This window comes from Thermobia domestica, chromosome 4 (genome assembly GCF_964235325.1).
Source record: "Thermobia domestica chromosome 4, izTheDome1.hap1.1, whole genome shotgun sequence".
Lineage (NCBI taxonomy): Eukaryota > Metazoa > Arthropoda > Insecta > Zygentoma > Lepismatidae > Thermobia > Thermobia domestica.
Genome location: NC_137457.1, coordinates 297,823,148 through 297,848,306, shown reverse-complemented (window position 1 = coordinate 297,848,306; position 25,159 = coordinate 297,823,148). Strand labels below are relative to the sequence as shown.

At 35.1% G+C, this 25,159-nt stretch overlaps 1 protein-coding gene across 2 annotated transcripts in view; it reads left to right on the top strand.

The window, feature by feature from the left end:
• vtd (RAD21 cohesin complex component verthandi) overlaps nucleotides 1-25,159 on the top strand; it is a 50,685-nt gene that overhangs the window by 3,463 nt on the left and 22,063 nt on the right. For both annotated transcript variants that reach the window (XM_081756311.1, XM_081756312.1), the window contains exons 2-9: nucleotides 3,320-3,502; nucleotides 6,755-6,984; nucleotides 9,097-9,280; nucleotides 12,203-12,392; nucleotides 15,437-15,617; nucleotides 22,462-22,658; nucleotides 23,967-24,187; nucleotides 24,777-24,974. In XM_081756311.1, the coding sequence (XP_081612437.1) occupies nucleotides 3,359-3,502; nucleotides 6,755-6,984; nucleotides 9,097-9,280; nucleotides 12,203-12,392; nucleotides 15,437-15,617; nucleotides 22,462-22,658; nucleotides 23,967-24,187; nucleotides 24,777-24,974 (1,545 nt within the window). In that variant the 5' untranslated portion in view covers nucleotides 3,320-3,358. The remainder of the gene's footprint in view (nucleotides 1-3,319; nucleotides 3,503-6,754; nucleotides 6,985-9,096; nucleotides 9,281-12,202; nucleotides 12,393-15,436; nucleotides 15,618-22,461; nucleotides 22,659-23,966; nucleotides 24,188-24,776; nucleotides 24,975-25,159) is intronic.

The window sequence follows — 25,159 nt, the reverse complement described above, 5'->3', positions numbered from 1 at the left end:
TTAGAACGAACCTTTTTCGTTTTTGGCTTAAAGCAGTTTTATATATATAGCTGGTTTAAACCAGCGAACCCTGCTTAACCATATGAAGAAAGTAGAGTCTGTTGACACCTAACACTATCACAAAGAAAAAGACAAATATAAACAAGATCTACTTTTCGCAGCGGATGAAGATATACTGAAGTGTAGGTTGTAAAGTTAACTCGCTTTGCTCTTACGGACACAGATGTTCTTCTCTATTCCCACTCTCACTTCTTTTTATGGTACAGTATTGCAAGTTGTTATAGAAATGGTAATTTTATTGTTAAAATGAATACACAGGAGGAAAGGGTGTATAAAAACAGCAATGGATGCGGTCCTAACAGGTTCACCCTGCTCTGCACCGGATCAGAGACAATTCTTGCATGTAGTGACTACCTAGCAAAGGTATCTAAGTATGATACGTTATAATTTTATTTTTTCACCTAATATTTCAGTAACCTTTCCGTCTCTTACTTTCTTTCTGGAGGGAGGCTTGGATTTAAATAAACTAGTATCACATTCCTTTCATTTTCTCCAGAACTCCTTTCCAATTTTCTCGAAGTGTACTTCTTTTAATTTGCTTGCCGAATGTCCAAGAATTGTATGTAGAACTTAATTATTTTTCATGAAAAATTCACACTTTGTTCCCTTGGAACTTAAGCTTCAAAGATAAAGGAACAAATCGTCAACAATTTGACGAAGGGTCGTATTTCAAACTCTCACTTTTTCAGACATAAAGAAAGAAATGAAATATAATTCCACAGAGGAGGAAAAAGTTAAATGTGCAGTAAATGATCAATAATTTGACATAATGATTATCTGGAATAGGTGACGAGTTATTACATATTAAACTGCTTTCCTGTCCACGTAATTATTATTTATGTCTGAAAAATTGAAATTTTGAGATACGACCCTTCGTCAGATTGTTGACGGAATGTTGGTTTTATAAGATTTCAATGAGGAATGTCTCTTCTCCCACCCTATTTTGAAAATTCCCCCAGTAATTCGAATACTAAGTGCAGTATTTCGATATTTTCCTGTACTTCTATAACTAATTATGCTCGTATGTACCGTATAGTGCATGCAGTTAACCACGTGAACTGAATAACCTCTGATTTTCGGACAAATTATTATGTCAATAGTATCTGCTCTGCAGACTTTTCATTGTAGTTTGTAACATTTCATAATGAAGTCACACTAACGCTGCAGGTGTGCTTGCGTAATGTATTTTTAAGTCCTACTGACGTCAGATAGCACTTTCCTCTACATCTTCGCTTAGTGGTATAAAATTAATTTTGAAAACTATATACTAATAAAAGGTTTTCTTTTACTTTACCTTTCGTACATTTGATTTTTTTTCTTTCATTTTGTGAATGATTTCGTTTTTTTTTTTTTAAAAATCTTTAGGGTTAATGGTTTAAGAACAGTCGAACTGCTATTAATGAAGGTCATATATATCTTGAATTGTCTTCTGTAACTTCGATATTACCCTTAATGTTTAAAAGGAAATCAAAAATCTTATTGTTTTCTTCATATGTCGTAAATTCGTTCGAATATGATAAAGCACGATCCTGATTAGAAGTTCGTTACATTTGTGAGCACTACTACCATTCTTACAGAAATGTCGACAAGGATACTTCAAGAAGAAAAAAATAAGATACTTCAGTTTCTGTTTCAGTTCTTAGCTCTTTGGTAAGGTCAACCGCCACGATTTCGAATTTTAGTGCTAACTTAGGTAATGGAAAGCACGAAAATTTAGAAAGCCAGCCAGCTAGTATCGACAACACGCTATTATCTAAACCAGAAATGGCCAAGTACGGGCCCTCTAGATGATAAGTCTTAGCATTTTTATATATTTTGAGTACCTAAAAATTTTAAAAATTGTTAAAATGTACCGACTTGGACTAATTCACAGAATGGACATATATTTAGGCGCGGAAACCAAAAATAAATTTAAGATTGATTAGTTAGGTTAATGTTTTATTTCATTTATTTTGGCACGTTATGTATCTGAAGTTTAAGTGTTTCCATGTCTGTTCACTCTGCAACGTGAAAAATGAGTGGTTGTTAATATTTTTAAACGCCAGTTCCATTGAGGGCAGGTATATGTTTTTATTTGCGATTTAAAATCTTTTTTGCTTTTTGTTTCCATGTTTGAGAAATTATCCAAGATAGTTTCATCCAACCGTAAGATTATAAGGATATTTTTCGAGCAAAACAGGTTTTGAAGTCTTATTGGAGGGATTTTATCATTGATACCTGGCAACTCTGTGTTGAAGACTGGTGCATTATATCAACACACTTCAGAATTGCAAAGTGTTTCCTCAAGAATTACATTATTTTTAGTTGTCTTTTGAGTCAGGGCCACTTCAGTATGAGTAAGAAAATGTCGATGTATTGTTATCTGTGTTTTGATTATTGATGTTTTAACACACATACGATTCATGTTTTAATAGAGTGTCATGAGTGTATATTATAAACGTCAAGTATCATACGAAGTTGTGACCCTCACCACATAAGCATTTCTATGATGCTGTCCCTTAGTTTAAACATGTCGGCCATCACTGATCTAAACTAATGAAGATTTTTCGTATAGTATATAAATTTGGGCGCTTATCAATTGTGACGTCATAAACTGCGCACCAGGATTTCTAGTCGATAGTGATTATGACGCCATAAATTGCATACTAGAATTTCTAGTCTGGGTTTGGAAGTAGTTATTAGAGTGGTTATGACGTTATAAACTGCAAAACAGAATTTCTAGCCTTTGAGTTTGGAAATAGGGTGCCTTTTTTATGATGTAGGCCTAATAAATTGTGCACCCAAATTTCTGGTTTATAAGGAAAGGTTTCGAAATAGTTAATTGTTTATTTCACAATCTAAATTGCCTGGCTTACTATCTTATTTTTGACATTCTTCGTTGCCTGGTTTGTGATTTTAGCAAAGAGCCTTATGGATGATACCGAAGGTGCAGAAGAAGTCAGTGTATATAATCTTAAAAATAGGTGTTGGCCTTTGCGAGAAATATGGTTTTGTTTAAAGTACTTAATGAACTGTAGGATAAGATAAACCAATATTGAACTCAAGTTAATAATGCAAGTGCTTCAGTGAGTTCAGTATTGGCTTATTTTGATTTTTTTTTTTTTTTTTTTTTTTAACTAGCTTACGTTCAAAGTGTTAACATTTGAAACGTTTTCTTTTTCATACACTCTTTCTAATTTGAATTTCCCTAACACCTAGGTGTTAGCTAGCGAAATTAGTATTTAACAAGAAGATAAAAAATGACTTTTCTTTCTTTCAGATTAGATTTTTCCTCTGAGTGAAGCTGCGTTGAACGAAGATGTTTTACGCTCATTTTGTTTTGGCCAAGAAGGGCCCATTGGCCCGTATTTGGCTTGCTGCCCATTGGGATAAGAAATTAACAAAAGCACATGTTTTTGAGACGAACATTGAGAAATCAGTGGATGGTATTTTGCAACCGAAGGTAGGTAATTGTAAAGTAATTATGAATATTACTTTGTATTACGATGTTTATGTAGATGAAACATGGTATTCTTTCTTAACGAGTATGTATCATACGGTGATACACGCACATATACCCTCTATTAAAATGCTCTAGAAAATATCCTGTTACAAAATGAAGTTTGTTTGTTTGTTTGTTTCTTTCTTGCTTTCTTGCTCTCTTTCTTTCTTGCTTTCTTTCTTACTTTCTTGCTTTCTTTCTTTCTTGCTTGGTTGCTTTCATTTCATTTCATTTCTTGAGGATAATCAGTCAACAACAGGAAATATATTTTGGCAGATGGGGGACAAAAATGTGTGTGATGATATCACTTGAAGTTTAGCCTTGAAGCACAGTCACATGTTTTATGAGAGGGTGATAACATTTTGTTTTGCTGTTCCAGCAAGGAGGCGGGCAGGTTTCACCACTGTTATCTGTTTTTGAGCTGCACAGTTAATGCATAAGTATTGATAAATGAATTTTATAACTTTCCCTTTCCGATCTATATACTGAAATTTTTCGTTCCGTGCTAACAGTTGCTTTTCGGTGACAGTGTTTTTTGTGTGAAGTTGTTGTTGGTTTGTTACTTGTGTAAGTGAAAGATAATTGTATTATTTCGAATGCCTTGTGTGGTAATATCAGAACGATAAGAGTGGTTCTTGGAAGTCTTCTTAAAGAGACAAGGAAGTTTCTTGGGTTCGATCCTCTTCGAAAGCAATTATGGCGAGGTATTTCTTCCCCCTATTATCTGTTAAATATATCGCAGTGAAATTTGACACACACATTACCTACTTGCACCGCATAATGTATTTCAAGGTACACTATGTTCATGTAGTTTTAGCTGTGGCCGCTTCAGAGAGCAAAAATTTCCCAGAAGGGATTTTTTAGGATGGAAATTTGTTGAAGCCATTTGAAAGTTGGTTTGTTTCTCAAGAAAATGACATGAATCGCATTGTTCGTATGGATAGCGCTGAAGCAGCGGCTACGTGAAAGTTCAAAATTTCCTTTAAAAATGCCACACATCAGAAGGGTAATAATAATCCATTATTGTTAGAATTGGATATTATGTTGCAGCGAGCCTTCCTGGGCAATTGTATCTCAATAAACAAGTAAAAAAAAATATCCAAACACAATCAATATTTACCTTTTATATTTATCTACAATGATCTCATCAAATGATGTTACCTCAAATACTTTAGGAGGATTAATTAGTGTATAATCAAATCATAATAAGTCTCGTCAAATAATTAATTTGTAAACATATTAACGGAAAGGGTAATTAATTTTAAGTTCTGTTGTTTAATGTATAGCTGTTTTCAATACATACGATTCTCAGTGTGTGCAGTTTACATACACTGTAAGCACCATGAAAAGGTTTTACTTACCTAATCTGCAAGGTTACTATTCGTGAGAGAAATTTGTTGGCATTGCAGTCGAAATGGGAGATGACTTTCCTGGGTGCTCTCATTCTTTTACGTTTTTGATTTGGTGACAGTTTTGGAAACCCATTTTACCGAGAGCTTGCGCATGTGCCAAAGTCATTATGGATTATGCTGCCGACACGTTTCTATGAAATGCTAAAAAAAATTCTCTCACTTTTGCGAGATTTAGCGATTTTCAAGAATAGTGTCATGAATTTCATCCATGATTTCCTAGACATTCCTGGTTTTTGTCTTCAGCACGTGGAGCATGACTGTTGAGAAGTCGCCACGTTTAAACTGTGACTCCCATTTCTTCACCACTGCATATGACGAAAAGAAAATCTCGTAGTGTTTCACTGATTTCCTCATGAATTGCTTCGATAACTTTCCTTGGTAGAATATAAATTTCATGACAGCTCTGATCTCGATGTTAATGAAATTCGCTAGTTGGACACAGTCACTTTAGGAGCCTTTAAAAAAAAAAAAAAAAAAAAAAAATAGAATTTCGTTATTAATGCAAAAATTTGTCTTCTTTACATACAAAGATGTGCTCTTTAAAACTATAGAATTTCATTATTCTACCTGTACTCTTTCTGAGTTAGGCTACGTATTTTCAGCAGCGCCTTATTATACATCCACACCTTTTCATTGACTCGCTTTTTTTCCTTTTATATGTGACTAAAGTTACAGATTCAAATTTCAGTCTAGATGTTTAATATCTTGCTTCTTGTAGGAATTGTTTATTACTTGTTTTGTAATTTCATGATAAAGTAAGTTATTTTTTTATGATTCATTTTTTCTAGTTGATTAGGGGAAATATATTACTCATGTAACATATATTGTTTTCTTGGTCTTTTTTTTTTCCAACAAGACGGAAACTCAGGCCTGTATAGGAAAAAAAAGAAAAAACGGAAACTCATGGAGTTCTTTCCAGTATTTTTTATCGTCATCTTGAGTATAGATTCGAATTCAATTATACACGGACAGTGAAAAGATGCACGGCTGTGTCCGGATTCTAATCTTTGTCCCCTGCGTACTGATGCTTTCATTTTTTTAAACTCTATAAGTTGCACCTATAAAGAATTTGGTGTGGTATAAAATCGGTTATCTCCTCCATTTATCTATATAATGTTTCTTAATTAGTCTTTTTTAAACAAAAAAAAGATTGATCCCTTACGATTTGAATAAAATATATTCATGTAATGGTGAATGCGAGTTCAAGCCTATGCGTACAATGATGTACTGCTAGACCCCTATTTCTCCTCAGAACATTTTCGAAAACTAGATTTAGCAGGGGAAAAACTACACTCTGCTCCGAACTGACAAAATTTATTATTTGGGAAGACGCCCTTAGTTCGGTATTCTTACATTGTTAGAGTTTAAAATAATAATAATAATAATAATAATAATAATAATAATAATAAAAAAAACTTGCGGCAATCACCCAGCACCATTTATTAGAATGACTGCTGATTAGCACTGGAGTAGCTTTTAAAATAAAAATGTACTGACTAGAGTGCCCATATAACATTTCGACTCATACTTCCCCGTCGAATTGTTCTGTGGGTAAGTTGCTCAGTAGATTTTTTCTGATTAATTGATGCATCGTGTCTGTCATTAAGTAATTTAGTTCTTCAGTTGCGTCGTAGTGCTGGATCAGTACCGAACTTAATAGGCGTTCCTGAAATCTCTAATAATTAAAAATTGAAGTTTCTTCGGCATTTAAGATAAACTTAAAGTTCTGCAGAAATTCCGCAAGTATATTTTGAACTGTAAAGAGATTTACTATTAAAGTGTTCTTCATGTTTTATTTCAGGTGAAAATGGCCCTTCGGACATCGGGACATTTACTCTTAGGAGTTGTTCGTATTTATTCACGAAAGGCCAAATACTTGTTGGCCGATTGCAATGAAGCTTTCGTGAAGATCAAAATGGCATTTCGTCCCGGAATGGTCGATCTGCCGGAAGAAAATCGAGAAGCCGCTGTGAATGCAATTACTCTTCCTGAAGTGTTCCATGATTTCGACACAGCAATGCCAGAGCTGAAGTAAGTAAGGGTAGTCCAAATTTCAGATTTAAGGGTTTTGAAATAATGTATTGAATTAAACAATGATTAACAGTTATGTCCTTGACATATTTTTAACTGTGTTAAGCTCCGCCCACTTCCTTAACTTTTAGTTAATAGCCAGGGTGTCTATCGGTCACGAAATCAGAAAATGGTCATGAAAGTCAAGAAATTTAGCTTTTGGTTTTTTACTGCACAAATGTAAGTACAGATTGGAAAATTTTGTTGTATAAAATGTCAAAATTTATCACCAAAAATGTCTATGGTCGGCTTTAGACTACCAAATCGTAAGCAAAGCACGTTTCTATCGCATGGATGAAAATTCGGCGTATCTCGCACCCAAATTCGCTCTTGAGAATATTACGAAATTTTAGGCCACGAAATTTCATTTTGGAATTTTAGAAGACACCCTGATAGCTAACCCAAGATTTAAAAATCCATTGAGAATTACATTCACTGTAAATAGTGTAACAAAAATAATATTAAAACAAAAGTAATTTTATCATTTTTCTATTTCAAAATCACGAAAAAGAAATGAAGCATGATAATTTTTATTTGCTTAACTGTTGCTTGTGGTGCTTAATGTGATATTGAAATTTCTCTCGAGATTACTTTCACGAGAACAAATACTAACAGTGCCTCTCTGAACGTTTGCATTGTGAAGAAAGCCAGAAAGTTTATTTTACCTGTAGGAAAATTCGTTTCACTTGATGATAACCAATTTTTGGGTAAAATTGCTGATAGATGCTGTATGGTACGTCTCATATAACAATGTGCTTATCTTTGCACCCGTGGTTCTCTTCGTTGTGGTTTATGTTGATATTTCGTCTCGCGCGAGAGTAGTGGTCGGAACTAGTTTCGTACCTCTTGTAGGCAGGAACTCTTACATTCTCATTATTAACTGTTTTTGTACTGTCGTTAAAGAGAACGGCCCCAGAGAATTTCCGAACCAAAGCAGTTAATGAGATTATAAGAATTACAGGCTGCAAGAGATCAGAAATGTTTGCGACCATAACTCCCACGTGAGTTGAAATATCAACATGAAGTAAAGCGAAGTGGACAACAGGTGCAAAGTAAGCACCATTATTTTCAAAGTTTTTAAAGTAAGCTTTAGAATATAAGCAGTATAATGCGTATTCCTGTACAGATTTAAAATCTTAGAAAAGTTTTATTTATAGATCTGAATTTTAGTTTTGAAAATGTTTGAATTCACTACCGTATACGATTTTTTTTTTTTTTTTTTTTTTTTTTTTAATTTTTACGTATTTATTTTGTAGTGAAATATAAATATGTTTGACTCCAGTCTTACTAAACAAAGCTACGAAATCTGAATATAAACCCGAATAGTGGATCGGATTCCACTTAATAAAATAAACCGTAGGTCCCATGCCATATAGCGTCGGTGCTTAAAAGGGTCATTGAACTCGCAGCCAATCTCAATACTTGCATGACCTTTGGAGTGGGAGACCCGGGTTCGATTCCCGGCGGGAGTTCATGTGGTTCGGATTCCACGTTAATCAGTAAGTCCACGTCTCATATAGCCTCGCTGCTGAAAGGGACGCTAAACTAAAATCAACTCAACTCAATACTTACATGAGAAACAGTTTCAATAACTTGGACGTCAACACTCACGAGGTAATGATGTGCAAATCATTGACACAGCTTACGTTCCATGTGTAGGAAGATTATGTAGTTTCAAGGATTATGTAGATAAAAGTTATGAATACATTGTTTTACGTATATTTCCAACTCTGTGAAGGTGGGCAGTCAGCAACAAAAGTTCGTTCCGTTTGGTAAAATTTATTTTGAGAATAACTGTGGTATGGCTGCTATTTTGGGAGTAAGGGTGGTGGTAACGTACAGAAAATCACATTCTTTTTAATTTACTGAAATCTGTACTCAAATTGACCGTCCATTCTCAAGTTATTTACAAAACTAATTTCATCAAACGGAAAGAACTTTTGTCGCTGACTGATATGAATTGAACGCGAGATACTGGAAGTAAGTTATTGTAAGGCATAGGTATCAATAAAAAAATGTGGGTATACGTATTCAAATGTATTGTTTGATGCATTTATTTGTAATATTTTTTAGTGATGTTGACATTCAAGCCCAGTTTACGTTAAACCAATCCCGTGCTGAAGAAATTACAATGCGAGAAGATTACGGGAATATTTCTCTTGTTACTAATGACGAAGGATTTGGTGACATGGGCTTTGATGCTTCCCCTCCTGAACTTATGCGTGATGCATCCAATATGGAACCTTCATTAGAACAGGTAATGTGATACTTCCAGTCTTCTAGTTGTTATCTTTTTATTACATTTAATTAGCTAATTATACATATTCTTAACTGTAGGAGAACTAAGACAGTTTTTTTTTAAAGTAACTATATGAGTTGTATACTTGTGAAAGATTGGTCAATTTATAGCATCTATTTTTTGCATGACAACCCCTTTGCATTGTCATTATGTAGCTCCTGACTTTTAAAAGATTTAGTAACTTTCGCAGCAGAGTAATTTAGTAATTCTTGGTGAAGTTTGGCGTTTTGGAAGGTGAGTCTACAAACACCACATTCTGTATATTGCAGAAAATTTATTTTACAAACTGATGGTATGAATTGCTGATTTTTGTCTCAGTCGGGTGTAATAGAATTAGGTTTTGTCAGCGGTAGAGAATCGTTCTATAAATCTGTTCATATGTTATTCTGTGTCCTGAAGTTTCATGTATTTGAATAATTTAAAGTCCTTTCCCATAGGCCGTGAGTGCAGGTACCAAGAAATGTAAAGAGAACAAAGTTGCTGGAAGTGATAGGTTTTCGATTTAAAGTGTTGGAATTTTTCAGATCGGACCAGCAATTTTGGCTCTACACTGGTAGTCTTCCCAATGATAATGGAAAAAAAGTGTGTTGCCAGTCATAATGTTACATAAAAAACATTAGTTCATGCAGTGCTTGAACGGAAAACAAGTAAAAATTGTGCTTTAAGGGAGAAACAAGAATACTACATATCTCGGTTGCAATCATTAGCATCTCCGGATGCAAGGGCGGGCGAAGATAAGAAAGGTGAAATTTGTTGGGAAAAGTGTACCAATGATATCATAAGAAACAATGCAACTCTTGCCACGTATTACTGCAACTATTACCTTCTCTTGCTACTTACTACTACTAATAGTCGGTGGGGACACTCGGTTGAAAAAGAGTAGAAGCTTTTTTAATCCAGCCATTCTGAGTGAGGTTTTCCTGGATTTTTCTCATCCACACCAAACAAATGTTAGGATAGTACCTAACATATAGGTTCCAGGCCTCTTTCTTCCCTTTTCCCGGGTAGTGTGATCCCCAAGGGATGTCATCCTTCATCCGTGACGGGCTAACATGGTCATAGTTGCCGAAAGCCCAGAATTCTGATTTCTAAATCCTACTACTAATAGTATTACTTAACTGATACTGACATGCTTTCATCAACACGAATGTCATTCATTATATAAGAGCTTTTCTGGTGAATGCAGGGGAGGAAGGGAAAATTTTAATTTCTTTTAATGAACCTCTACTTACAGCCACAAAGTTAGGTATTTAGAGCCTGTTGTGGCACAATATACGAATATCTGATGGCGAAAAATCTAGCTCGAAGGGAATAATGTATTTTATCTCTTTATATGTTAAAGTCCTGAATGACCGATAAGCGCCTAACCAGACTGCTTAGAAACTCGAACTTTGGACAGCAAATAGGAATTGTGATCTAAGATACCAGTAGGGAAAAGATTTATAGAAATGCGACATAGGAGGAGGGAAAGTGGACTTTGCAGATATAAGCCGTATTTCGAAATCTTTTTTGGTACGGAATGTGAAGGTCTAGGATCATTTCCATAAATGTCCTTTTAAATGTACATATATTATAAACCACGACTATACTGTGATAATTGCCATGTTGTACATATTTAAAGTATGTTAGTATATGTATTGTTTTTAAAACTCATAAGGAAAAGACAGGGTTAAAGGATTCAAGGCGTATCCCGAGAGTGTTAAACTTTCAGGGTAGCACAGGAAACACTTGTTTGGCCCTTTATAAATTAGAAACATGAAATTTGAAGTTGATCTTTTCATTTAAAAATAATCAAACACATGTTTCAGCGTTTTTTGATATTTGATTCAGAAGGGAAGAGAGGGGAATTGGGGGTTGCATTTATTATATGAAGGTATTTATATGTCCGGATGCGTTAAGTTTCCAGATTTGGTCTTTTCATTCAAAATAATTAAATATATGTTTCACCGTTGTTTAATGTTTGACCTAGAATGGGAGGAAAAAGAAATGGGGTTAGTTAATTAAAATGCTCATATGAGCTGTTTAAATTTCAGACGAATTGTTTGAAAGGTCCAGAAGGAAGAACGCAAAATATTGCCCGCAATAACTCGTAGGGACATTTGCTAATTATTATTTGTTCCTTTTGAAAATTGTTGAACATAAAGGCACTAAATTTGATGTATGAGGTTCATTTTGCTTCAGGAAGTACAGATGTATCATTCGCTTTCACGAGTTTGAGGTGAAGTCGCAGGAGAATAGGACTTTGAATAGGATTTTTTTGTAGTGAAAAAATGAAAAGACCGAATCATATGGGCAAGAGCTTGAGTGGGGTCTGTTGAGAATAATGGTACATGGCTATGGACACGGTTAGGTCAAGTCTATGTAAAGAGGGGAGTGGGGCTACATGGCTATGGACACGCATCGTTATAGAATACTGGCACATGCCCTTACCTTGAATATTGGTTGCTAGGATAGATACTTTGTACATAAATCATGTAGGATTGCAATCAAATCAAGATGGATTAGGTAATCTAGGATTCTCATATGTTCTTTCATGGATGATTATGTGAGAATTACGTGGATTACAATTAATAAAGGAAACTCCCACATGGAATTGGAAGTATAATGAAATAAATATCTGGAATAATTTGTGTATTTATGTTTGGTCTTGTAAGGTCATGTAAATCTTACTCGGAGCTTTGGAACGTATTCTTATGAATGTGGAAGTACTTAGTTGTGAATATAAATAAAGAATAATTGTGGCACAGTTACAGATTATATGTGCACAAGAATATCTAACAGGGTCGGGTCAAGCAAAGAAAATTGACATAATAAAATCCACTGTCGAACAGATCAAGTCTCAGGATTGGGAAATGTAACACATGCTTTTCTTTTTTGTAGGCAAATTTATTGTTCAGTGACAGTGGAGAGGTGCCACCAGAAGCTCCAGCCCCTGGACCATCCACTGAGAAGGAAAAAGAAGTGCAACCCTCCACATCATCTGCCCCCGAGCCGACGCAACCGGCCAATGAATTCGATACTCCCATAAGAGATGACGGATTTGGTGGAAATCTTGGACAAGATATTATTGGTTAGTATTTTTCATAAATATTAACCGTCGTTTACTAGCAGTCATTGAGTTAAAGTAGGTTTTTTATTTATTTATTTTATTCATTCATTCTACTTAGACATTTGTGAGGAAAACGTACATCGCTTCACTATCAGCGAAAACTGGCCAAAAATTAAGTCTCTTCATTCTTTGTTGATGGATTTGTTTGTTTTAAAGGAAAACCTTTACGTGTTTAGGTTAATGAAGATTGCTCGTGTATACCAGAAATGAAGTAAAATACTAACGCAGAACAAAAATAAAAGATTACGTTGTAAGCGTTTTAGCTTACTCTTCATTAGACGAGAAGGGGAAAATATAAAATTTAAAGAATACGTAGTAACTGAGAAACATCAATATCCGAAGCCAGGTTGCACGACAATATTGCCTGTTGGAAGTTAAGAGAGTTCAGTGATGGAAGATAAAATCCACGGAACAAGTAGTCAATAAGAGAGGAAAGAATATTTAATGAGGTGAAAAATATATAAATATGTGGGGTTCCTATATGAGAGTATCTTGAAAACTATTTAGAATAGACATCGTAGAGGAATGTATTTTCACCTCGGATGGATTTGAAGCATCATGTTTGACGAATTTGTTCTTATATTGATCAGCAGATGTTTGCGGGAAGTGGGAAGGGAAGCAGTCACCAAGCAACTTACTAACGCTTCATACAAAGTCTGTGATCTTAAAATTAACTTAGACGCCATTTATTATTACGAATATTTATGGCGAGCATTGGAGAATTCTGCATCTTCGAAAGTAATTTCTGTAATTGGTTCTAAAAGCTCCGCAGCCTAAACAAGGTCTGTGAAGAGCCCAGAAATGGACCGCCATTAGTAGCAATTTCTACTGAACACATTACTGCTGTGGGAAATGAAATGAAAATAAACCCAAAATCAAGGCACCAGGAATTAGAGGAAAGAAAGATGGTCGGATCTGCAGTATTAAACACGATACCCAAGTTTTTGAGAAATTTTGCGCATATAGCGGGAAAAAAAAAAAGGTTTCGTGCAATCTTTAACCATGACAGCGCCAGGTCATTCACAACTGCTTCGGTAGTTTACTTCGTGGCTGAAAACAAAGTGAACGTAGATCTACATCCTTCATATTCAGAGTACATGGCACCAACTGAGTACACGGTGTCTATCAGTCACGAAATCAGAAAATGGTCATGAAAGTCAAGAAATTTAGCTTTTGGTTCACTTTTTTTTTTTTTTTTTTTTTTTTTTTTTTTAATCTGTACAAATATAAGATATAAGTAGAGACTGGAAAATTTTGTTCTATAAAACATCAAAGTTCACCACCAAAAATGTGTATGGTCGACTTTTGATGCCACCAAATCCCAAGCAAAGCACTCTTCTATCGATTGCATGAAAATTCGGTCTAATTCGCACCCAAATTTGCTCTCGAAAATGATACGAAATTTTATGGTGTGGTAAAGAAAAAGTCACGAAATTTCATTTTGGAATTTTAGTAGACACCCTGGTACAGTTTTTCCATATTTGCGGTCTCAAAGGGATTGTCTGTTGGGAGATGATGTTACTAGCGCAGTGCAGAAATCTTCATGATTGTCTAGGTGTAGTGGGCGAATAATATATAGGCAGTTCGTGGCCTTTGAATATTTATCGAGAAAAAACAACAGAGGGGCACTACCCATAGAAAGTTACTGCAGCTGTAATATGAAATAGAAGAGAACGAGAAATTAACGAGGTACCCAAGAACACTGGAATGGAAGACTGGTAAAGAAAGTGGAGATAGTATTATAGAACTTGTGGATGGAGAAAGAGAGGGGTTTGGTCAAAAGTTCAGCTGTGACGGCTTGTATGTTCGGATGCTAGTAAATGTGGAATCTGATAAATATGGGGATAGGTTGTTGGTTGGAGCTAAATGTCCTTTTCAGCACAGAGGCTATATGAGATGTTAACCTAAAATTTAAGGTGGAAACCGAATCTCGTAGTGAGTCCAAATTTCAAAGGACTGCCACCAAAAATCAAACCGGAATCCCATACGGCTGGCACGCTAGCCATTAGACCGGGTTGGGCTAAAGGAGTTAAGGTTTTCCTATTATGAAATAAGGACAATAGGTGCAAGGTAGAAGACAGATAAGGTTGGAGGAATAACGGTTCCTACTGGTCAGAGAGGTCAGGGAAGTCGGGGAAAATGGTGCATGTCAGGGGAACTCAGGGGAAAAAGCTGAAAATCGATAAAAATTAGGGAAATTTTGTAAAATGTTTTCTGGCATTAATTGTACGCCAATTTCAGCGTAGCCAACCATAAATGATCACAGTATGGAACGTTGCTCAGATTTATATGGGGAGGGGGGGGGGGGGTAAGTGGAATGTACGTATGAGCAATTGATTATTATTTGTCTCTATAGAATAAATGTTCTCATATATAAATATTCACCGTTATTTATTCCTTATTTATGTCAACGACATCCGACATCTGTCATGAAAGTTAGGGAATTTCCTCCCAAAGGTCAGGGAAATAGATTTCTCCAGTTCAGTAGGAACCCTGAATAATAATTGCCAAAATGCCGGAAATAATTATTTTGGAAGATGATTGGAGTGTACAAAGGACAGACTCCAAAATAGAGCTGGTTTTCCATTTAAGCATTGATCCAAAGCGAAAGCGAAAGGTTATAAGTAGTATATGAGTTTGTATATTATACGGTCTATGGTACGCAATTTTGTAACGCATAAAAATGATTTTTCAATTTCTGTGCGTAACAAAAGCGAGATTCAGGGCTGCAAAGATAGGCGGTTAGGATAGTATTTTATATATCTCAGTTCTATTATTAATATTTGTGGTTGAGAAATATCTTCGGTTGATGATTGCTGATATTAGAGAGATAGAGATTCACTCTATATTATAATGTTATATAATACGTTTCAACCATTTGCTCTGAACTTGTTCTACAACTTAAAAGAATATTTGGATAAGTAATTTCTACATTTATAAGCATGTTAAGTAAGCTACCAGTTTAAGTGAATTGCAATTTAATAAATTAAATATTTTTGTTCCAGCTGGAGGCTTATTTGAAGGTGGTTTGTTTGACGATGCTCCTATGGGCGAAGTTCCTCCCGTTGATACGAGCACAGCACCAGTTCCAGAGCAGCCAGAAAAACCGGCTGAGGAAGCGCACCCTGATAGCGATGATGATGGAGGAGATCATTTCGGAGGTCCTCCGTCCGTTGGAGGAGCAAGGTTAGTTCCAATAGATATTTTTACTGTTGATACGATATCATGTCTAGTCTGTTTATAGAACGTGTAGAATATTATAAGGAGGAGGCAATAGTCTAACACCTACTGAATGCTATGTTAATTTTATATATAGATAGGGTGTATCAAAAGTCCGGAGCCATATGCCAACTCTGTTATGAGTATAAAGGTACGAAGAATGGAAAGAGACGTAAGTTGTTGGAAACAAGTGGTTTTCAGTCTAAAATAGTGGAATCATTCCAATCGTACCACCTGTTTGAGCTTACGCTGATAATGCGCCGTATGTTACATGAAAGAGCATTGTTGCCAATTCACCAGGCTATTCCCTTGGGTTCTCACCATACCAACAATACAACATTATTGCGAAACACATTTTAAATGATTCCTAGTTTTCCTCCCACAACGACGAACATTCTGTGCGCCATTTTTGAATGGCCGTACGTTCCGTTCGAATAGTGTGCTGAACCGGAAAGGTTGTTTTTTCATGTAACATATAGGATGCCTTACCAGTATGAAGCCCAAATGGGTAATGAATTTGGGGAAATTCTACCATTTTAGACTGAAACCCGCCTATTTCTAACAACTTTAATCTCTTTCCATAGTTTCGTATCTGACTCATAACGAAGTTGCCCTATGGCCCTGAACTTTTGATTCACTCTGTATATAGATGCAACGACTTGTGACCTAGCATTCCTTCAAATATATTTGTCTGACGATTATGGAGCAAAGTTTCCTAAGATCAGTATTTTTCGGTGATTATAGTTCATCCATAGAAACACTGTACTGTTCCTTTTCCGAATCGTTGCAAGAGATTGAAGTGGCCATTAGGAAATCACAAAACCATAGACCCAAAAGTTTCATGTAGCGAGGTTATTTAAATCGGATGTAATGTCTTGAGCAAACATTGATGTGTTTATTCCGGCAGGAAGGAAATTCTTATGGAATAGAAAACCTTAAGTATTTATAAATGATAATACTACTGATTGTATTAGTTGTCATGGGTTGTTCCAGAACAGTGATGGCCAACTCGTAACCCATTGCGGACCAGTAGAAAATAAGTACCATGTTCAAGGTCCATTTTCATCTTCTCTTTTTACTGATGATAAATGTAGTCACACATTTTTCGAATCTTTGTTCCACTATCCGTATCCTGCTTCTTGTTTCCTGTGTCTAGGCCAATTAGGGCCTGAGCTACGAACATTTGAAAGTAACTACATGAGATCTCCATTTTTTTTCTTTCTTGATTTTATTTATTTTATTTCAGGGTGGAAAAAAATCATGATTTTTTTTAAAAAAAAATCATTTTTGTTGATTTTTTTGATTTAAATCGATTTTTTTGATTTAAATCAAATTTTTCTCCTCGTATAATACAAGTCGCGAACTGAAAAAAAAGCAGTAGGAATTAGTATTAAATGCTAATTATGCAATTTAAGTTAAAGTATTGGGGATGAATTTTGAATTATCCCCAATCGTTAACCTATATCAATCCCAAAAAATGTTTCTTAACCCTTTTAAATTATGTTTTTTTTAAAGGTAAGTTATAGACTTTCAGTCAAGCAGCTAGAGCATCATCCCTATTTATCCTAGGATCATGATACATACATCACTCTAGAGTAGAACAGCTTTTGAAACGGTAACATTCACATTTCCCTATCATGTCCCTGAAGCGGGAAATTTTGAGAGTAATAGGCATTTTTAAAACTTTTTTTTTAAGTTTTGGATTACCCTGTGTTAACGCACAGATCTCAAAATCAACTTGGAAATACTAAGGGGTGTACTAAATGTGTGTACAAAATTTGAAGCTTCTATCTTGAGTAGTAAGGGTGAGGGAACTACTTAACAATGAGCTAAGAACATTCCCACAATGCCTCAGATGACCCGGATGTAATATAACAATTTCCTCAGACATCCCTATTTATCCTAGGATCAGGGCTGGCAGAAACCATGATTTTTATTGAAAAAAAAAAGTTTTTTTTTGTTTAAACCCGGTTTTTTTGGTTTAAATAATTTGCTCTACGTACTTATACCACATATGGACAGAAACTTTTTTGCCTTTTCATTATTATGCAACAACCGGGTTATGCTAGAAGGGGTCACATAAGCCCAAAGTGGAATCCAAACAGCTTCTCGGCTTACATCCGAGAGAAATTATCCTCCGTTTGAACTCGGAACCGGGACTAATTGGCCTCAATGGCGATACGTCTGCCGATTCACTCACGAAGGACTCTTGATAAAAAATACGTTGTTGTACTAATCTTTACATACTTGTTAATATTCAAGAGTCATTTCAGAAGGAAAAAAGATAATCAGTTGCACAAGTGAAACCATTATACAGAATTACATATGGACAATTTCAAAGTACTGCAGAGTACAGAAGAACTAATTTAGTCCAAGTTAGTTCACTACGACTTTTATTAGTCCAAATTAAAGAAATACGACTTAATTTGCATATCAGTAAGAAAAATGAATAAAGATACGAATTATTTGAGTCCACTTTGGCTCTGACCCATTTATACATAAATAGTTACAAAAGTTACTTCTGATTTCAATAAATGCCTCTCGTGGGGTTTGTATACCCCCCCCCCCAAGTACGGCATTTCAATGTATTTTATCAATAGTAAACATTATTAAAACGAAACAATATTTAGAATTATTTGATTGTAATTGCATAACAATAATAATAAAATATAAAAAAATCACAAAAGAACCCCCCCCCCCCCAAGTACGGCATTTCAATATATTTTATCAATAGTAAACATTATTAAAACGAAACAATATTTAGAATTTTTTTGATAGCAATTGCATAACAATAATAACAAACTATAAAAAATCACAAAAGAAACATTCATAAACTTCTATATTAAAAAAAAAGTTGCTTTTGTAGTATAATTTCTCAGTAATGAATGGGGAATTTAGGTCTAAGTATAATACGAATAATATACGGGAGTGAAACGTGATAACCCACAAATGTGTGTTTATCTAGCTTTTACGAACATTTTTCGTTTTTTGGTTTAAACCAGGGTTTAAACTACCTTGGTTTAAACCAGCCAACCTTGCCTAGGATCATGATTTGTACATTATTCTCTTCATAATAAATCAAATTTTCAAACGGTACCCTTCAAATGTCTCCGGCATGTATCTGGGGCGGGTTAATCACGAAAAAAGGAATTTTTTGTTAAGAATATATATTTTTTTAAATTTTTACTCAGTGAACCCCCCCCCCTGTCTTAAGGCAGAAATCTGAAAATATTGAGGGGTACACTGAGTAAATGTGCAAAATTTCAATCCTGTAGGTGCAAAAGTAAGCCCGCAAAAAATAATATTCCCCAAATACCCCAGATTTCCGTATAAAACAGGATCTCAGGTAACAGTTTCCTGAGACATCTCTATTTATCCTAGGAGCATGGTACGTACATCATTTTCTTCAGAATAGAACAACGTTAACACACGGTACCGAGGCGGGAAATTCACGAAAAAAGCTATTTCTGTTAAAAATATCCCTTTTTAAAACATTTTTGCCCTTCTGGACCCCGCTGTTCCCACGCCAAGATATGAAAACATTTGAAAATTATTAAGGGGTGCACTGAACGAGTGTGCAAAATTTGTCTTCTGAATGCAAAATGTAACCCGATAACAAAAAATACCTTTTTAAATTTATGACTTCGTCACACACTATGCCTCAACGCAGAAAGGCGTGAAAGCATATGTAACGTGTTTTAAAATGCCTCCTGTCTTGAAGAAAACGATGTAAAAAGCCTTGTTGGTACTTTTGTAATCGAATAATGAAGATAGTACCCTATTACCTAATAATATGTGATATAATTTAAAAGGTTAAGCATTAAGGAAAAGTACAGCAATGTTTATCAAAATAACACTTTTTTTCACAAAAGTTACTGATATTTGGCAGGGGCCTATTTTTAAAAACTCAGAACTAGCTTGCGGCATAAAATACGTAAATTTCGCCTAAAGTTATAAAATTAAAAAAAAATGGAGAGGGGATAGGACCCCTCTAAATACACCATATTATCTGGGAACAAACAAACAGACACGCACAAAGAGAATTTTCGTCTTAAATGTCGACGGTGATTTCCCCGTCGGAATAGTTAACGATTTTAAAACCCAAACCCAATGTTACGAAAAGAAGAAAGCAGGATTGCTCCGTTACCTGTTCAAAACGGGATTTTCCCTAATCATCCTCTGCATGACACTTGTTTTCATACTATACTGTACATTTGAGTCTCCTTGTATTATGATTATTAACTTCCATAATCGAAATAACAGAACAGAAACTGGATTTTACTTATTTTCACTTTAAATTAATTTATTTCGGAATTCGATTTAAATCAACGATTTTTATTTAAAAAATCAAGTGATTTAAATCAGACTGATTTAAATCAATCCACCCTGTTTTATTTATTTTCGCAGTTTAAAGTAGTCTCGATTCTGGTATTCTATAATAACCAGCTATACTCTTCTTTTTATAATGCACTGAGGTATCTCCAGTATTTGAGATAGTTTCAGATATTGGTCGTCAGAACAGTGCAAGATCAATAGTAGGTGTAGGCATCGTTGGGTGTTGCAGTTTTGTTTCACCCTGGTTTTAATCCTTCGACAGTAATTTAAGGAGTAGGTAGAATAATAGTTACACATGTATTTTTACCACTTATTTTAGTTCACTGTTAATAATATAGACTTTTTGCACATAAGTCATTAAACGGTGGTGGCACTCGGTCGAAAAAATGTAAAAAGCTTTTTGAGAGCAGCTATCCTGAATGAGGTTTTCCTCATTCACACCAGTTAAATGCCGGGGTTGTACCTGACATATAGGTCCCAGGTCGCTTTCTTCCTTCCCTTTCCCCGGATAGTGTGCTCGCCGAAGAGCGTCATCCCTCATACGTGACGGTCTAACATGGCCTTAGATGCCGAAAGCCCAAGAAATCTAAATCCTAAGTAAGTCTAAGAAAGGAATAAATCATTCGCTTTGTTATTTGTATTCACAGGATGGATAAAATATAATCGCAGACCGTCATATCTTCTAGAATGTATTATTAGAAAAAGACACACACAGCAAAAGGAAGATTTCTATTGAGAATGAAGTTACGGTTACAGTTGCTTGTCTGATCAAATAGCCTTGATTGACGATGTGTGATGTGTGCAGTAACATTCGAATGCTTCCCTGCAAGTCTTCGAGGTTAAATGGCTGACATGTATATACCAAGATTTAATTTCCGGTAGAATAGTTACCTCGGATACAAACTCGAGAAATGATTCGGGTTCTACTTAAGCAGCAAATCCCGGATTCAAGTTGTTTTCCTACCTTTCAATCAGAAATAAATGTATGCGAGTAATATTTTCATGAAGTTTACGCTGCATTTTTGTTAAAACATGGTGGTGGTTGATCTTGATTCTTCGCTATAAGGATTATAATTCAGTGCCCAGCGATAAAAAAATATTTTATTTCAGTTTTCCAAACGAGCCCTGAAGGTAGGACAAAAGGATCAGTCTAAATGGGTACTACAGTATGTGAAAGATTCTTCTTTAAAACCCTTAGTCACACGTATTTTCTAGTCATTACCATTTGAAAAGTTTTTAATGCTATATCAGAAAGAAGGAGCTACTATTTCATGAAGAAATTTTCATCATTGTTAGGTCGCTTCGTAAATGTCAATGAGTTTAGTTCAGTCAAAATTTCTAAGCTCATATTAAGAGTCAAATAATACTGAACTGGAAGTAGAATCAGACACAAGGAAAATTCTAGCAAAAATTAAAACTGAAACTAAATTCTGTTTTGCGTAATTGGAATGAGTTATTTTTATGAGAAGGTCACAGAACATGCGTTTTCAAAATTACCATTGACCATTTCTGTTGTGAGAAATAGCTAAAATTATCGTAACTTAGGAGAAACTTTGCCTTGTACAGCCATCACTTCACTGAGATGGCTGATAGATACTACAAAGTGAACAATCCCAGGTTTTTTCCTTCATTTCTTCAGAAGGACCAAAGAATGATGAATCCTCAAATGAGGAGACAGCACATGGAGTTCCTTATGTGCTTCCAGAATGAAAGGTAATCAAAATTGATTACATCTTGGCAAACATAGCAGTTAATAGACTTCAAACAACTTACAGAACTACTGCGCATTTTATTTTTTAAAGAAAATATATATATATATATACATATATATATATATATATATATATATATAAGAGCTTTTTAATATTGTCTGAATCTGATACAATCTTAGTGCTTAAAAGAGATGTGTGTGTTAATTTATTCAAACAGTTGACTGGGTCCGCGGTATCTAAGTGGTAGAGCATTCACTTCTGGTGTGTGGGGTCCCTGGTTCGATCTCAGCTTGCGCCAAGTGAACTTTGTGGTGGACAAACCGTGTGCGTGGGTTTTCTCGGTTTCTCCCGTTTCCTCTCACTTTATTCATTCCATTCATTTCTCATCACCGTGTCCTTTAGCCTAACCTGCGTAACATGTTGGACGTAAAACTCAAAATATTTCATTTCATTTTCAAACAGTTGAGTGTCTTCCCGATGTACTATTGTAAAGAATAGCTTGCAAGTGAATCAAGATACTGTGAAAATGTATATGGTCACAAGCTGAAAGTATATCCGCAGAAACTACAGAACTGCGTTATAATCAGTTGTAATATAGAAGAGGTAAATAACTTTTAAATCGGAGTAATCATTAGACGTGATATTTTAGGTATAATTACACTTGTCAGATTTATGGGCATAGTTACAGATATGCAGATTCGTCTTGCGTGTAATAATTGTATTAGGTTCAGTTTTAGAGTTTTTGGTTTTGTATTTTTCTCTAGTTCCGACGCAGAATCTCGACCAGCTACTCCGTTGGTTCCTGAACAGCAACCGGAGCCTGAAATTCAGCTTCCACCTTCAGAACCACCTTTCGCACCAACTGAAGAGCCATCAGTAAACACTCAGGATCAAACGACCTTGCTTCAGAACGAAGAAGAAAGTTTCGCCCTTGCTCCTGTTGATGCATCAGCTTTGAAAGGTTTGTTTCAATTTCTATTTTTTCATAAGGGGAGGATAACGCTTGATGGGTACAAATTAGCTAGACTGCATGTTCTTTTGATTAATGTGTTCTTATTAAAAGAAAAGCATATATAAACTATAATAATTATAGAGTTGTGTTAAATAAATGTATAGACTAGCTGAAATAGCCATTCGCAGAGACAGGATAGGTTTGTGGAGAATATTTTAACCCTTTTAACCCCCTAGGATATGCATTTCAGTTAACAGTAATCCAGTTGTTCTCTGCCGAGTATTTGAGCTACGTAAACTGATCTGTATCTTATAGCGTCCATTGGCAAATATACATAAGAATTAATTAGATCAGTTTTTTTAATAATAATAATAATAGAACGTGTACAAACCCTGTTAGGACTCGTTACGTTTGAAACAATATTGATTAGACCTAATTAATAATAGGCTGAATGTGATTTACAAAATAAGTCTAGCAGCTTTCATTAAATATTGATGTGACTTTAAATTTGTTTTGGGAATGTAATGTTTTAAGATATGAAGTAAGGTTTCGGAAATCCATATAAAAATGTAAGTTTGGTGAACGCCCGGAAATGACGTGTATATAGTTCGGATGTAGGGCTGGAGAACTTCCGTCAATATGTAGAATGTGAAGGATGTGATTTATATCAGTACAATACATTTGGTATTATATGGTGGTACAATACATTTGTCAGAAGTGAATGTGATTGATATTTGGAAATAAATGTAAAATTAAAAAAATAGTGTGTTACCTTATATTGCCGATGCATTGTTTTTTAGGAGGCGTTTATATATGTTATTTTGGAAAATAGAAGGGGGCATGGTAGCTCAGTGGTAGAGTGCTTACCTCGGGTGCGGGGGGGTCCGTGGTTTGATCCCCGGTCAAGTAAGTTTGGGGTGCACAACATCGTGATCGTGGGTTTTCTCGGGGTACTGCCACTTTCTCATTAGACCAGTTCTTCCATCATTCACTTGTTTTAATCATCATCTTCAGATTTACAAAAAGACTTCTTTTTTCTCGCAGTAATCATTATACATCAGCTTCTTCATAAGCATTAACCATATGTTTCTTTTTGTTTACAGGGCATAACCACGGGACGTTGAACTAAAAAAAAAAATCATTTAATTTTATTTCTAATAATAATCTCTTGTGTGCAATGCACGTTTATATCTCAATGAGCAAGTGCTGTATTTTCGCCATATGCTGTTCATTCACAGCAATAAACATTATTATTAGTATTAAGAGTTTTTGTAAATGTCTGCTGTGCTAAACTTAGAATTTTTGTTGTTTTTTCAGGCAACACGAAGACCAAACGAAAGAGAAAATTGATCGTAGATGAAGTAAAAAATATTTCTGGTGAAGAGATGAAGGCTCAGTTGTCGGATACCAGTGACATTGTAACAACGTTAGATCTAGCTCCTCCAACTAAAAGATTGATGCATTGGAAAGAAACAGGTGGCGTTGAAAAGCTGTTTGCACTTCCTGGACGACCAATTCCTGCACGAGTGTTATTTAAGGTGACTTATATTCATGATATATTAGGATTACGAGATGTCCCCAATTTCATATACAAGAATAATTCGCGAGTGCTTAATTTAGCGATTTAAATTTGTTCCGGAAATTTGGATTTCATTTTTTTTCTAATATCGTGTTCTAATTTCATTTTTTTTTTCTAATTAAAACGTAAAAACAATATCAGAACAATCGATGGAATTCATACTATCGTGATCAAAATTGGGGTAGTGATAGAACTTCACGAGCTTAGTACACACATGAAATATTTTGGTGTGCAGGCCTTTGGTTCCTGAATTTATTGACCATCAAATTTTGGATTCGACTTATTGAAAGGTTATTAATGTGGTATGCTATTGATAATACTAATAACCTTTAGTACGTACATGAAATCTCCTGTAGCTGCAGTGATGAATAAATTGCAAGAACCTTTCAGATACAATAATGTATTTTGCTAATTATGTACGTGATTGTAATTTCAGATTTATAGTCAGAATGAAAATTAAGCAAACTAGGGGAAAAATAATACATCTAGGTACTATATTTCGCAATAATTTGACTTAATTGCTCATTTTGAAATTTGTTTAATTGCAGAACTATCAGAGGCATTTGACTAGCCGCGCTGCAGACAATGAAGATTTCGGTATGATGGGAGACGCTGATCGGGACCTTCTTCCGTTGGAGCAAGTTCGCGATGCTGAAGCAGAACCTCAGCAGCTGGAACCAGTGACTCCAGGAGTTCGAAGAATGACGCGGAAACGACGACATCAGGAGACTGAAGATTATCCGACGGTAGATCGAATTTTCATTTTTTCTTTGTATCATCAAATTTTGTCAGCAACTTTGTTTGGAACTTCGTTAACAAGGTTATAATTAGAACTTCTTTATGTTCAGCAATAAATAACTAGATGAGCGCTGACTTTCAGAATCAGTATGATGGAGATAAATTACTGCTTCTAGTATCCATTACCTATTTA